The sequence below is a fragment of the Muscardinus avellanarius genome, assembly GCF_963383645.1.
Source record: "Muscardinus avellanarius genome assembly, chromosome: 15".
In the NCBI taxonomy this organism is placed as follows: Eukaryota; Metazoa; Chordata; class Mammalia; order Rodentia; family Gliridae; genus Muscardinus; species Muscardinus avellanarius.
Genome location: NC_137801.1, coordinates 81,500,621 through 81,515,872, shown reverse-complemented (window position 1 = coordinate 81,515,872; position 15,252 = coordinate 81,500,621). Strand labels below are relative to the sequence as shown.

General features: G+C 44.9%; 1 protein-coding gene across 1 annotated transcript in view; it reads right to left on the bottom strand.

Annotated features, from left to right (window-relative positions):
- TGFBRAP1 (transforming growth factor beta receptor associated protein 1) overlaps positions 1 to 15,252 on the bottom strand; it is a gene marked incomplete at its 3' end in the record, with an annotated part of 33,886 nt that overhangs the window by 16,024 nt on the left and 2,610 nt on the right. Inside the window, exons 2-5 of the mRNA XM_080711843.1 lie at positions 8,399 to 8,593; positions 5,961 to 6,115; positions 3,113 to 3,195; positions 408 to 749 (exon numbers count right to left, since the gene is read on the bottom strand). Of these exons, the coding sequence (XP_080567969.1) occupies positions 408 to 749; positions 3,113 to 3,195; positions 5,961 to 6,115; positions 8,399 to 8,593 (775 nt within the window). The remainder of the gene's footprint in view (positions 1 to 407; positions 750 to 3,112; positions 3,196 to 5,960; positions 6,116 to 8,398; positions 8,594 to 15,252) is intronic.

Sequence of the window (15,252 nt, the reverse complement as noted above, 5' to 3'; positions counted from 1 at the left end):
TTGGGGATGTATATATTCCTTGCCCCCTGCCCTTGCTCTCTCTCTGCTTCTCATCACATGCCCTGAGCTCCATCAATGTGACCTGGCCTAACGTGGACTGAAGTCTCTGAAATCTCCAGAACTGTGAGCAAATCCTTCTTCTTCCTCAAAGTTGTGGTCATCAGGTATCTGGGGTCACAGCAGTGAGGATGGTGCCTGAAATACCCTCCCAGACTCCTTAGACCATGAAAAAAAACAGCATCATCAGAGGAGCACTTGGTACCTGCCATCACTGTAATTTCACAATGGTCGCTGCATGGCCTTTGGAAACCAAATGCCACATGGCTAAGTTGGCTTTACAGCAGGACCTCAGACTGGGTGCAGGGGCCTGGGCAGGAAGCCCTGCCACATAGGGAGGAGACACTCACTTTTTGTGCTTCTCTAGCCAGGCAGCACTGTCCGTCAGAAGGCAGAAGTTCTCAGTGACCAGGAGGTCCAGCAGGCTGTCGTGATCTGCCTCTGCGTACAGTTTGAGCAAAGCTGTGTCGATGTCCTCTTTGTAGCCATTGGCTACCTCTGTGCTGCGGACTTCGTTCAGGTAGCTCATGAGGAAGCGTTTGCACTTGGCCATCTTCTCCTGGTCCCCCTGGGTCAGCTGGTTCAGGTCTGCGTACTCGTGAAGAGGAGGGTGGGACCGGGTGAATGAAGAGGAGGTGGGCAACAGGAAGGGGTAGAGAGAGATCAGCTCCCGGACATCAAGCTGGCCGCTTCTGCAATTACAGTGTCAAACTAAATGAAGCAAAAAGAGAGAAAGAGTACACATAGGCACACAAAACAACACTGGAGGGCAGCGCCCGCAGGTACAGGTTAACGGGGGTGGGTGGGGGTGACCACCCGGATTTGCCAGCTCAACGGATGCTAACAAACTAGGTGCCATCTCCTAGTTCCGAAAGAGAACAGAGGTGACAACGGCAAGAGACATGAGCACAAACAGCAGGGATGGAAGTGAAACACTGAGACACCCATGCTGCCTGGGGGATGCAGCGAAGTCCTGGACTCCCTCACAACCTAAGCAGAAAAAGCCACACCAGTCCCCAGCATCAGGGTCTGAGCAAGGATGGCGTCATGGAGCTTCCAAAACCAGCAATTTCCTGACAATAAATTACGCACAGGTTGTCAATCAGTTCTTAAAGAGGGGACTTTATAAGAGCCTAACTTATAATTTTCTGGGCAATGGTCTGATAACATAAGACCTTGAAGTACCCATGCAGCCTCTTGTACGTGACTCTAGATAGAAGTTTATGGCAGGACATTAGGATGAAGCTTTAAAATGGCCAGCCTCAGCCGGGCGTGGTGGTGCACGCTTGTAATCCCCACGCTTGGGAGGCTGAGACAGGAGGATCCTGCAGGTTCAAAGCCGGCCTCAGCTGGCTTAAGAGACCCTGTTTCCAAATAAAAATATAAAATAGGTCTGGGAGTGTAGCCCAGAGGTAGAAGGCCCCTGGGTTCCATCCCCAGTACCACCAAAAAAGAAATAAAAATTAAAAATATAAAAAAGAATAAAAAATAGGGCAGGGGGTAGAGCTCGGAGGTCAAATGTCCCTGGGCTCCACCCCCAGACCTGCAATAAGTAAATAAATAAATAAATAAATAAATAAATAAATAAATAAAATAGCCAGCCTCATAAGGCCCAGGATGTTACATTTGGTGATATCCCATCTTTAATTCCTTCCCGGAGTAAAAGATCAACTGTCCTTGTCTTAGGAGCACCTTCTTCAAATATCAATTCTCTCAATCACACTTTTGACAAAAGTCAAGCAGCAATCAACCCACCGTTCAGCTATTAAGAGACTACTGAATGGAAGTGCAGGGACTTTGTCCTAGTGACTGCCCAGCTTCTATTCTCTTTCCAAATCAGGAGAGTTTTCTAGGAATGCATCGATGGCCACTCACCTACTGCTTTGGATTGATCCAGGAGAAAAAAAAGCTGCTTTGGGATATAGCCAGATGTAGATGAGGAGGTCTTTGAGATGGCAGTAATAAAACAAGAACAAGACATGGTAGGAAGGAGTCGGGAGCCAAAGGAGCAAAGAATCTATTTAAACTCAAAAGCCACTGATCTTTCCAAGAACATAGGATTTGCCTCAGTGATAGCTGACACCATGATTCAGAGAATACATCCTTCTTTCTTCAGAAAGCCCTGTCAATACACCATCCCTGAGGCAATGGGACACCTTTGAGAGGGTTCTACTCAAGTCACCACTGAGATGCGTGTGGTCTATTTGGAGATTCCTGTTCATCGTGTTTGCTCGATAGCTGGAAAGCGTAGAATCCCATCTAGTGAGGCATTTTGGAAACATATTCTCAAGGCGGTGCTTTGGTGGGATATTTAATGACTAGCACAGCAGGTGTAATCGCCTCTTGCAGGATACACTAGCAGGTCTGTGAGCAGCTATTGCCTCGCTGAGCAAAGCAGCCCAGAGCAGAGGATGATTGGAAGAGCGGGCGTGATGACAAGGGTGTGCTTGCAAGATGGGCAAGTTAGAGAGAAAGTGAGAGAGAGAGTGAAAGAATGCAAGAATGCACATCAGAGCTCAGAAAGGTGCTCCCTGCAGGGAGACTAATACCAATGCTCAGGGGCCCTCCATAAGACAAACTCAACATCCTAGGACAGCTGCCTAGGAATATAACATTCCAAAAGTCTTTAGAAGATGATGAGAAGTTTTCAGAAGTCGTCCCTGAAACCCTTGCTTTTTCTAAACTCAGCTTCTAATAAAATCTTTAGAGAAAGAAGCAGGAATGGCATGTTCCTGGGAATCCTCATGTTGCCCAAATCAGTTTTCAGAATCCCCTGCTCCTGGCTCAGCAGCCCCGATGCCTTCCCAGGGCCCCCTCACAGACTGTGTCTGGGTCCTTTCTGAGCCACACACTCTTCAGGACTAAGAGACCCTCCCACAAGGCTGGAACCAGCAGAGCATGGTGGCACAAGCAACTCCGAACAACCCTAAGCACTTCCACTCGCAGCTCCTCTAACCAAGGCAACTTTCCCCACCAGGACATTGCATGGGAAACAGAGGTTCTAAGCACAGGGCCACGCTGCCGTGGCAGTCTTGCTACCAACACCTCAAATTACCTGAAGAGCTCTTTAGCTTCCAGGAACTGAAGTTGTGCAAACTGGATAAAACCTGCCTGCTGCAGAATCCTTCTGTACATTACCTGCAAGGAAACACAGGTTTCATCTCTTAGAGACACCTGAAAACCAGCACAGAGGGCTGGAGGTATAACTTAGCCGTACAGTGCTTGCCTAGCATGCAGGAGACCCTAGGCTTGATCTCTAGCGCTGTAAAAATAACAACAGCGACAAAACCAAAAACGAAATAATCGTAGAAAGGGGGATCTGGCTATTTAATCCACAACCCAAGCCAAATTATTGCATAAAGATATGAAAAAGATAACTATAAAATCATATGTATAGTCACCCCTCGGTGTAAAGAGGGATTGGTTTCAGGATCCCTGGAGACACCAACAACCACGGATGCTCAAAATCCTTATATAAAATGGCACAGTATTCCCAAAGAACCTGTTCATACCCTCCTGTGTACTTTAAATCATCTCTAGATTACTGATGATACTTAATGCAAGTTGAGTGCCATAAAAATAGTTGTTATACTATATTACTTAGGGAACAATGACAAGGAAAAAAAAAACTCGCATATGTTTAGTAGACATCTTTTTTTCCTCCCAGTGCTGGGGATGGAACCCAGAGCCTTGTGTCTGCTATTCAAGTGTTCTAGCCCTGAGCCGCATCTTCAGCCACCTCTTAATATTTCTGAATACTTTCCATCTGAAGTTGTTTGAATCAACAGATAGGGAAAATGCAAACAAGCAGAGCTGACTATGTGCATATGTGTGTCTGTTTATCTGTCTACCTACCTACCTTCATGGATTTGTTTGCACACTATCCAGCCCTTCCCAATGCACCGGTTGCCCCTCTACCCTCCTCATTAACCCGCACAGCTTCAGTGGCTGCTTCTCCTCTGGGTGCCAGGGTGGATAGGGTTTCTGGCAGCCTGGGGGCTGCCTGTCCTTCTGCTCTTCGGAATCAACACTTCACAGATGCTTTTCTCAGACAATCCCTCAGACATAAGGTTGGTCCCATGCATAACTACATGACCAATGCTAGGACCAAATGCAGTGTGTTCTCTGCTGGGGATGCCCCGTCCACACAGTTCATGCACCAGAGGTTGAAGTGGTCCCATGGGAGCAAGTTGACACTGAAGTCAAAACCCAGGTTAGTTGTTATGACTATGACATATACTCATATGAGATCTATCTATCATCTGTCTGTCTATCTATCTATCTACCGACCTATGAGATTTCTAACTATTTTGATTCAAGAAATTCAAACTTATATAAAGCAAAAGTGTCTAATGTAAAGATTTCTAAGCTCCTTAAAGCTGCATTGTCTAAGTTCCTCCTTGAAGAAAGAATAGTCCTTTGGAGAGCTAAATTCAAAATATAGCTTGCTTTATGATTCCTCTTAATATGCGATGCCTGGTGAAATCGGTCTGGGCTGGAGTTGTAGCTCAGTGGTAGAGCACATGCTTGGTACGAAAGAGGCCCTGATCCAAGCCCAGCACCAAAAAAAGAAAAAAAGAAAAGATACGCAAGAATTCTCCAACTAATGGACTATTATTTCCAGCCCTAAAAAGCAAGGGCATGCTGGCTTGGTGGTGCACACTTGTAAACCCAGTACTTGGGAGGCAGAGACAGGAGGATCACAGGTTCACAGCCGGCCTCTGCTACTTAGGGAGGCCCTCTGCAACTTAGTGAGACCTTGTTTCAAAATAAAGAATAAAAAATAGGGCTGGGGGTGTAGCTCGGAGGTAGAAGGCACCTGGGTTGCAACAGTACTGCAAAAAAAAAAAAAAAAAGTATGGACATTCTGACATATACTCCATCTTGGACTAAGCTTGAGGTTTTATTCATAGGAAAAAACCATGGTAGTGTTAGGGTTCAGTACTCTCCGTGGTTTCAGGCAGCCACAGAATGTCTGGGAAGGGATTACCCCACAGATAAGGGGGGACCATTGTACTGCTTCATGTATGGAATTAACAGACCATACTAAGAAAAAAAGACTCAGAAAACAGACTCAGAAAAAAGTTCATACAGTTGATCCTACTAAGGTAACCATTGGAAAAAAATAAATGCAAACACACCAAAAGAAAATAAAGAGGGATGTCAGCGCATCTGAAGGGGACCCTGTGTCTTCTCTGCCAGGCACTGCAAGGCCACCCACAAAGCACAGTGGCAGGCCTGAACAAACAAAGGCTTTCTTCTTTTTGCTTTTGCTGCCCCCTGCTGAATGCTAATAGACAAGTCTTATTTAAACAAAAGGGAGGAACAGAAGAGGAAATAAAGTAGGGCTGAGGGTATTGCTCAGAAGTAAACCATCCCTGGGTTCAATTCCCAGTATCACAAAAAAAAAAAAAAGAAAAAGGCTAGGAACACAGATAAAAATTCATGAATATTCACACATAGAAATGATGCCCTCTTTCAACTCTATAACCATGAAGGACACAGCTTCTTCTCATTTGCTTTCAAGAACTAGCCTTTTCTGGACAGATCAACTGAGACCAAAACACATTTCATTCCGCAGCAGTCTCGATTCCTCTTGGAAGGTTTCACCAAAGACAAAAAGTTGGTTAAAAATACAGTTTAGTATTGCATGTGCCCAAATTAAGTCAAAAGCAGATTTCTTCTCCACTCTTGAACCTGCAGCCTCAACTGAGTGACTGGACTGCTCCGCACTGCATCTTTACCTATAAAATGGGGATGTATTGGAAAAACTCGGTAACAGACACAAAGCAACTGTGCATACAATCTCTGCACAGTGAGGGTCGATGCATGTGGGTTAAATCCACATGCTTTCTAACTGGTGGCTTCCAGGCTTGCTTTCTTGTGACCAGTTAATTACAAACCTGAAATTTCTCCTTTGGAATGTTCCTCCGGGCTCCTTTGGCTAAAACCAAAGCCTCCTCCACTCTCCGGCTTGCTAGGAGATCCTGTATTTGTTTTTCCAGAGGTAATGGGACCAAGACGTAAACTCCTTTACTTGTGGCAACAATCACTCTTCCTGGGAAGAAATTGGACCTCGTTGAAAAGGAAAAAGAAAAAAAAAACATTGCCTGCAAGAAAGCACACTGCGCTCTCCCCAAAGTGGACCGGTATCTGATTGGCTAATCAATCTCACCAGTTTTTCCATAGAATTCCTACAGAGATGAGAAGTTATAATGCTTTCCCACACCAACAACTGCAGGAGAAGGGTAAACTTTTAAGACAGCATTACCGAAGAATAACATCTGCTCTTGAGGCTTTTACTATTTAAAAGTGTTGGTGCACTTAAAATCAGCATACAGATACATAATACAGAGCCCGCTGAAGTTGTACAGCTCCATCACGGATCATTACCAAGAAGAATAATGATACATTTCCTATGAAAATTTCTTTTACTTTCAAGTTACTGATATAAAACTAAAAATTTTAATGCAGTGTTTTGAACCTTGAGATCATATTTCATGCTTGCCTTCCACCCAAATACATCTAGGTCTTGCCATTAACTGATTATTTCCCCACCAACCTGCCAGTTCACCCGCCCCATAGCCAAGACGGTGGTCCTCACTGTACCCATGAGACCCCCACAGGTAGCCCGCAAGAAAGTCAGGACTGCAATACAACACCAGCTCCTACTATTCTTAAGCAACTAGCAGCTAAGCATTATCTGTCCGCAGTAAGCAGTTAGTAGTTCTTTGCTTTCTGCCTTCCATATCCTGACTAAAGTAGTTTTCCTCACACTCTTATCAGATTCCGTCCCTTCTCTGCTTGGTGTTGCTTTTTCCAAGGTGCCTCCCTCTGCTCCCACATGGAGTGAGTTATATCAGCCTCCTCTCTGCCCATGATTCCCTGGGCCCCTCTCCGCTGCTCAAAAGATACCGTCCTAAAACATGCAGTCGGCCCTAACATGCAGTCGGCCCTCTGCATCCGCAGGGTCCGCATCTGTGGATTCAACCAACCATAAATGAATATATTCAGAAAAAATTGCACCTGTACTTATCATGTGAGTACAGATGCAATTTTCTTTTCATCATTTTTCAAACGCAAAATGAATATTTACAGAGCCTTTCCATGATACTAGATATTGTAAGTAATCTAGGGACCAAATTGTATGGTATGTACGTAGGTCCTATGCAATATTAGGCCATTTTATAAAGGGACTTGAGCATCCCTGGATTTGGTATTCGAGATGCTCCTGAAAACATTCTCAAGGATCCTGAGGGCAGACGATGTATGCTAGTCTGATTCGTGTGCCAGGGCTCCAGTTGGAATCTGACCCACTTGATGGTGGGAACTGTGTTTCTCATTAAGTTTATATCCCCAGGAGCTAGACGGTGTTAGGCGCGGGGAAAACAATGTTTGGTGAACTCAAATTCTTCAACCGCAAACCCAATGCAAAAATTTGACTTCGTTCCTGATTTGAAGAAAATAGATTAAAAGGCATTCTTAGGACAAGAGGGTGGGCAACCTAAACCTGGGTGGGATGTAAAATGGTGCCTCGGAGCTCAAGTCAGGGCTCTTAGATGCGAACATGGCCCCCCCGGCTTCGGAGGAAGATGCCCCTCTTACGCGACACACGTCAGGATTAAGTGTCGTGATGTCCCTCTTAAGTTTCAAGTAATTCAGAAAAGCGTTAAAAAGTACTAAAGCTAGGCGAAGGGTTTGGGGGGGGCTCACTTTGCTTCTTTCAAGTTTCCTGTATCTTAAAAACTTTCAGGGTGAAACAAATCTTCCAACTGGCGCGCATTACACACAAGATACCGTCCCTCCCAAACTCTCCAGCCTGCTGTGGTCACAGCTAAATCCCCATCCACACGCTGCAGTCACGATGCAGGGTGGTGCCTGAAGCAGCCTTCCCTCTTGTACAAATTTGCACACCTCTTTTTCTCTACCCAAAGTTTCTTCACACCACATCTGCTTGGCCAACTCCGTCACGTCCTTAAAGGTCTGGTTCAAACGCCTCCTCCTTCACGCAGCCTTCCCTGATATCTCCAGGGAGATATCTCCTTCTCTGCTCTCCCAAGGGGCCTTATTCTGAATCTGTCAAGCTCCTAAACCGCTGCCACTACTTCCTGAAACCTCTGCCTCCAGTGCCTGTTAATGGGGCACTGACTGCGCCCCATTAACATACCCCATACTGACTGTATCCCATCTTGAGGCAGAGACTGTACAATGGTCATTTGTGTTTCTCTGGGCCTTTGATGAAGAGAGGCCCAGTTCCTCATGGGCCCCAGATAACATTCACTGAGAAAATACCATCTTAAAAGGTTTGGTAAGAAAAACGTGTTTAGATTTCAACAGGTACCTTCAAAGTCCTGTAGGATGTGGCCTTCCTTAAAGGGCAGAGTCTGCTTCTGCTGTTGATCCAACATGCTGTGAACGGTGATGAATTCATCGTCGAGGGCTATGACGTACGGGAAGCAGACGGCCGCCCCGATCACGTTCTCTGCCCAGTGCACGGGGGCGCGTTGAGAGACCCCTGCGACGGTCGCGAACATGCCTGTGCAAGCGAGGCCAGGGAGAGTTAGGTGGGTTTTCAAATAACCATGGTATCTTTTCTTTTTTCCTCCTGTCTGGATAAGAATATTCCCCGTCGATTTTCCTGCATAGTCTTCTATTTCAGGAAAAGAAAAATAAAATAGCTGCATGGGTGAAGAACATGGTGGGGCTTTATATCTGCAGAGAGAACGACCTGGCCCGTAACGTGTATCTTATATCTACTTCCAAGTAAGAATGAGGTTAAGAATATGTTTTTACTGAACACACATGCCACTTGTAAAGCCTACGTTCTCCTGTGGGAAAAAGCTACTTTCCTGACAATCGGGATGCTTTGCAAGGTTTCTTTGCTATCCAATCCTTCAACGGGCTTGTCTCTCCACTTTTCAGCTCTCTCTCATATATTTATTCAACACTTATTTATTAAGCACCTACCTTGTGCCAGGAGTTCCACTAAGTATTCTATCAGAAACTGGCCATGCTCAGGATTGAGTTCTAATTGTGTGTGTGTGTGTGTGTGTGTGTGTGTGTGTGTGTGTGTGTGTGGTACTGGGGGTGGAAGCCAGGGGCCTTCTACCTCCATGCTACACCTCCAGATCTACTTTATATTTTATTTGGAAACAGGGTCTCACTAAGTTGCTGAGAGCCTCACTAAGCTACTGAGGCTGGCTTCGAACCTGTGATCCTTCTGTCTCAGCCTCCTAAGTACTGGGATTACAAGCGTGCGCCACCACGCCCAGCTGAGTTCTAATGTTTGATAATTAGTCCTGCTCCTTTTAATACAGAGTATGTGTATAATCTATAACAATGTGCCCACTCTTTAAGACAGAACCAACTTGCATTTCACCACAGATTGTGTGAAGTGTGTGTCAGTAATAACTTCCAAAGCCGGGTGTGGTGGCGCGCGCTTGTAATCCCTGTGCTTGGGAGGCTGAGACAGGAGGATCACACAGGTTCAAAGCCAACCTCAGCTATTTAGTGAGGCTCTCAGCAACTTAGTGAGACCCTGTTTCCAAATAAACTATAAAATAGGTCTGGGAGTATAGCCTGGAGGTAGGAAAGCCCCTGGGTTCCACCCCCAGTACTGCAAAACACAAAAAACAAAAACTTCTAGATTAAGTAATCATTTATCTGTCTTGCACATAAGGTACTAACTGTGGCATTCACCAAAGTGAGTTCCTTCACTAAGCAGATTCAGTCCAATTCTAAGTTTAAGGTAGTGGACACGAAACACCTTTGAAAACAGCCTGCCATTGCCTTCAAATGATTACAGGCTACAGCAGCGGCCAAGGGGTGTCTAAGACACATGGAGCCAGGGCACAGGGGATAGAGAAAAAGGGCTGGAAAAATGTCCCGGGGGAGGGGGGAAGCCAAGGAGTTTGGCAACTGGTTCACTGGGCAGCAAGAGAGAAGTAGCGGGGGTGGTAGTGGTGGCAAAAGGTCCCAAAAGCTGTGAACCTCAGAGATGGGCATCACTGGGATGGTCCAAAACAAAACAGGAATTTAGCTGCAGGGTTGGTGAAGAGGCAATGCTTGGGATTCATAAAACTGGAGGTCACAGACTTCTGGAAGACAGAAAACCAGGGTTCTAGTCTTTCTCCAAGGATAACACCATTCTTCCCAAATGAGAACAAATTGTTCCATGAAGCATGCGCACACACACACACACACACACACACACACACACACACACACACACTGGAGACATGTTTCTGCAGAACAGAAGCAAGCCCTGCAAGAGGGAGGCTAATACCATTTTTTTGTTGTTGTTATATGCCAGAATTAAAAGTTACACTAAGCAGGTAAGAAGTCAAGAAGCTCAAAAGAAATATAGAAAAATAAAAATAAAAACTAAGTTCTAAAAGTAAGGCCAAACAAATAAAGGTCTTCTGTTCAGTCCCAGAGGTGGGGCAATATGTATAACTAAAAGCATAGGGTTTGGCATTGCCAGTATTTTATGGTAACAGAGAGGATGTGATTAATATTTGAATTATCCGACAATAGTGTATAAGTTTGCTTTCCATCGCTATAACAAAATGCCGAGGAAATTAACTTATAAAGAGAAAAGGTTTGCTCTGGGAGGCTCCAGTCCAAGGCTGAGTGGCCCCATTGCTTTGGGCTTTAGATGAGTTAGCACTCTGTAGCAGGCACACATGGAGGAAGATCCTGACGGAGCAAATCCACTCACCTCCTGACCCAGGAAGCACAGCTAGATAAAGAGAAAGAAGAAGGGCCTCGAAGGCCAGGGCATCCCCCCTTGACCAAGGCTCTTCCACAATGCCCTACCTTTTAAAGGTTGGACAACCTCCCACTAGCACCACCCTAGGGACTAACCCTCTAACATGGGAACCCTTGGGGGCCATTCATCCAGATCATGGCAAACAGTAATGCCAAAATATTTGAAACAGCAGCGAAAGATGCTGACGGAGAGAAACAGGATGTACACCGAGAGTCTGAAATGAAGACAGAGCTCAGGAGGAAGGAATCAGGTTCACACTATCTTCAGTTCCTCAGGTACTTAGTTACAGCCAGGTGAAGCGAGCCACCGAGGAGGGAAGAAAGCAGCCGTGGGCCCTGGCACTGGGACCCATCTCCACACAGGTGTGTGATAAAATGAAGCTGGCGAGGGGATCAACACACAGGAATCGCGAGGCGCTGCCAGCCGTGTCCAGCACAACACCCACGTTACTAATGACGCCATCCAGTCTCAGCCTGGAACTAAAACAGGTCTCTGCATTTCCCCACTTTGTGCCAGGCAGTCCGACCAGAAATTACACAGTGCAGCGCCTCAAAATCACTAAGGTACTTGACATACAAAGGGCAGAAGTCAGAAGTCAAGAACCAAGGCTTCTGCAAAAAAAGCGAAGCAAAGATTTCCCTAGAATAAATGGGCAGAGCAGGCGAGGAGCCCAGGTCCTACCAATGTGCCTGCAGAGACACTTAGGTAGAGAAAGCGCCATTACCAACACCCACCAGCTCTTTCTATGCTTGCTAAACAGGTGATGGAGTGGACTGTTGCTATAGTAGTTATGGAGCCCAAGTGTTGTTAGACGTGAACATAGATTTGTAAATGGTACACCTTATAAAACCATCCTTTGAAGTTGCGCATATTCAGAGTTTTAGTTAATCCCTTATTTATTTATTTATTTATTGTTTGTTTGTTTGTTTGTTTGTTTGCAGTACTGAGGAGGAAACCCAGGGGTTCCATTCTACCTCCGAGCCACACCCCCAGCCCTATTTTTTTATTCTTTATTTTGAAACAGGGTCTCACTGAGTTGCAAAGGGCCTCACTAATTAGTTGAGGCTGTCTTTGAACAGCAACCCTCCTGTCTCAGCCTCCCAGATACTGGGATTGCAAGTGTGTGTTTCACCACACCAGGCTTTCATCCTCTTGTCTAAACTGGGAGGTGAAGCGGAGCCCACGTGGGGTAAACAGTACCTACATTATTTGCCTTTCTTCAAGAAGCATGATCAAGGGATATAGTTAAAGTCACCAAAATCAATTACATTAGGAAAATTTCAGCAAAGTATTTCTCTGTAAAAAAAAAAAAAAAAAAAAAGCCACCGGCAGTTTCTCACAATGCGGGAGTTATATTCAGGGGGAAAGGCTGAAAATAAGATGAAAACAGATACCTTTGATGCTTAAAAGTGCATTTACATTCACTGCAGTAATGTGAACTATTAATTTCTGAAGTTATGTAAGGATGCTGGTGATTGCTATGCTGTATATACATGTTACACATATTTAGATCAAGGATAAGAGACCTTACAAGTGACTTCTCAATGTGCCTATAATTGTACCAGTTATACAAGCAGAATGACAATCAGGAGAGTTGGCTCATTTAGCACGATGCCCATGTAACTGAGACAGAGTAAACCTGGGGAAAAACACACCCTACATATGATTGGCTGTCACTCCCCTTCACTTTTAACATCCCGACCAACAAAGAAATACTGCAGTAGAATGTTTTCTATCAAGCCTTTATAACTAAAGCCGTCAGGCAACAGCACGTGAACAGGCAAGAGGATCGAGGGAATAAGACAGAAAGTTCAGACACAGATGCAACGGCATAAAGAAAGTTAGTGTACATTAAAGATGGTCCTAAATTAATAAGAAGATGGACTCTTCAGATTGCTGGGAAAACTGGACAGCCATAAAAAAAGAACATAAAGTTGAGTCTACTTTTTTTAATATACTAGAAATTGAATTCAGGGGCATTCTACCTCTCAGCTATACTCCCAGTCCCCCCTTTTTTTTAATTTTTAATTTTGAAACAGGGTCTCGCATCTTGCCTAGTTGCTAAGGCTGGCTTTGATCCAGCAATCTGTCTCAGCCTCCCAAGTACTGGTATTTCAGGTATGTGCTACCACATCTAGCAAAATTGAATCTATTATTTATACAGTATGAGAATGAACAAGCGCTAGCAGTAAAAACAGGCCTACGTGTCTATAACCGGAAAGATGGGAAGTGTGTGTAATTATGACCCAAAATGAAGAAGTTGTAATCAAAAAGGTTGGGATGTTAGCTTATAGAGAACTTTATTTTTCCTGGTACCAGGAATGGAAGCCAGGGTCATTCTACCTCCAAGCTACACCTCCAGCCCTATTTTTATTCTTTATTTTGAAACAGAGTCTCAATGAGTTGCAGCAGGCCTCACTAAGTAGCTGAGGCTGTCTGCGAACCATGATCCTCCCGTCTCAGCCTCCCGAATGCTGGGATTACAAGCATGTGCCAACAGGCCCGGCTGTTATAGAGAACTTAAAAAAAAAAAAAAAGTTTTTGCATGTCAAAAACTAGAAACAAATATTTGAAACATATATAGTAAACAAGTTGTTATCTTGAATAAATAAAGAATACTTAAAAGAGGGTCGGGGGCTGAGATTCAGGGCTAAGAGTGTGCAGCTCAGTGGTGGAACTCCTGCTTAGCATTCAAGAGGCCCTAGGTCCGCACTTGGGAGGCAGAGACAGGAGGATGGCGCAGGTTCAAAGCCAGCCACTCGCGCTGGCTTAGGAGACCCTGTTTCCAAATAAAAATGTAAAAATAGGTCTGGGAGTGTAGCCCAGAGGTAGAAGGGCTTCCAGGAACCCCAGTACCACCAAAAAAAAAAAAAAAAAAAAAAAAGCTTATATGAGAAACACAAACTTTAATGGCAGTAAGATGCCATTTCTCATGTAGTAAAATTAGAAAAATTGCAGAAGTATGGACAACATGCTCTGTTGGCAAAGCCTGGGGAAACAGTCACTACCCTACATTTCTGGGGGGGGGATATAAAACAGGAAAACCCTTAAGGGGGTGACAGAGTGCACAGGCTCATACACTGTGACTCAGCAGTCCCACCTCGAAAAAGTTTCCCCACAGACAAGCTGAAAACACGAGTCCCCCACACAAAGGTTAAGTCCCTAACAGTAGCATACGACTGGCAAACTCCCCCACAGGAGACTGATGGAAGAAACGATGGTACTGCAGAGTGACACACAGCTTTTAAAAGAAGAAAGGCTGAACGCCGTGGCGAAGGCCCAGAGTTCCAGCCACTCAGGAGGCTGAGGCAGAGGGATCGCCTGAGCCCACGAGTTCAAGGAGGTATACCTTCCTATCACACCACAAAGTGGTCATCATAACATACTGAGTTAAAAAAAAAAAAAAAAAAAGCAAGGAGAAGCCGGGCATGGCGGCGCACACTTGTAATCCCAGCATTCTGGAGGCTGAGACAGGAGGATTGTGGTTTGTAGACAGCCTCAGCTATTTAGTGAGGCCCTTTGCAACTCAGACCCTGTTTCAAAATAAAGAATAAAAAAATAGGGCTGGGGGTGTAGCTCAGAGGTAGCATGCCCCCTGGGTTCCATCCCCAGTACTGCAAAAAAAAAACAAGAGTTGAGGTGAGTAAGAGTCTGCTTCGTCATAGCCAAGAGAGTGGCATATAAATATCTACATATTTGTGTGTATATATATATATATATATATATATATATATATATATATAATTTTTGGTACTGGGGTTCCTGGAAACCATTCTACCTCTGGGCTACACTCCCAGACCTATTTTTATACTTTTTTATTTGGAAACAGGGTCTCTTAAGCCAGAGAGGCTGGCTTCGAACCTGAGCGATCCTCCTGTCTCCGCCTCCCAAGCGCGGGGATTATAAGAAAAAATAGGAGCCAGGCGTGGTGGCATACGCTTGTAATCCCCGCGCTTGGGAAGCGGAGACAGGAGGATCATGCCACACAGGTTCGAAGCCAGCCTCAGCTATTTAGTGAAACTCTCAGCAACTTAGTGAGATCCTGTTTCCAAATAAAATACAAAATAGGTCTGGGGTATATAGTATGGCCCAGAGGTAGAAAGCCACTGGGTTCTACCCACAGTACACCAAAAAAGAAAAGAAAGGAAACGAAAAGAAAATATAAACTCTAGACATAAAAGTTACCTATGGGGGAAGGAGAGATGAGGTGCGGGGCAAGATATATGCTAGTCTTCTTTGATTCTATCTTGCGATACCCCCTTGGAAATTTCTAAATATTTACATAGTAAAAAATGAGCAAAACTAAAGCCACTCTCGAAATCTGAAAGTAAAATGAAATGAATCAACCTAAGTGCATGCGCGTTGGTGGCGTAACCACACACAAGGGAACTACTCCAAGTGATTGTAAACACAGTCATTTTTGA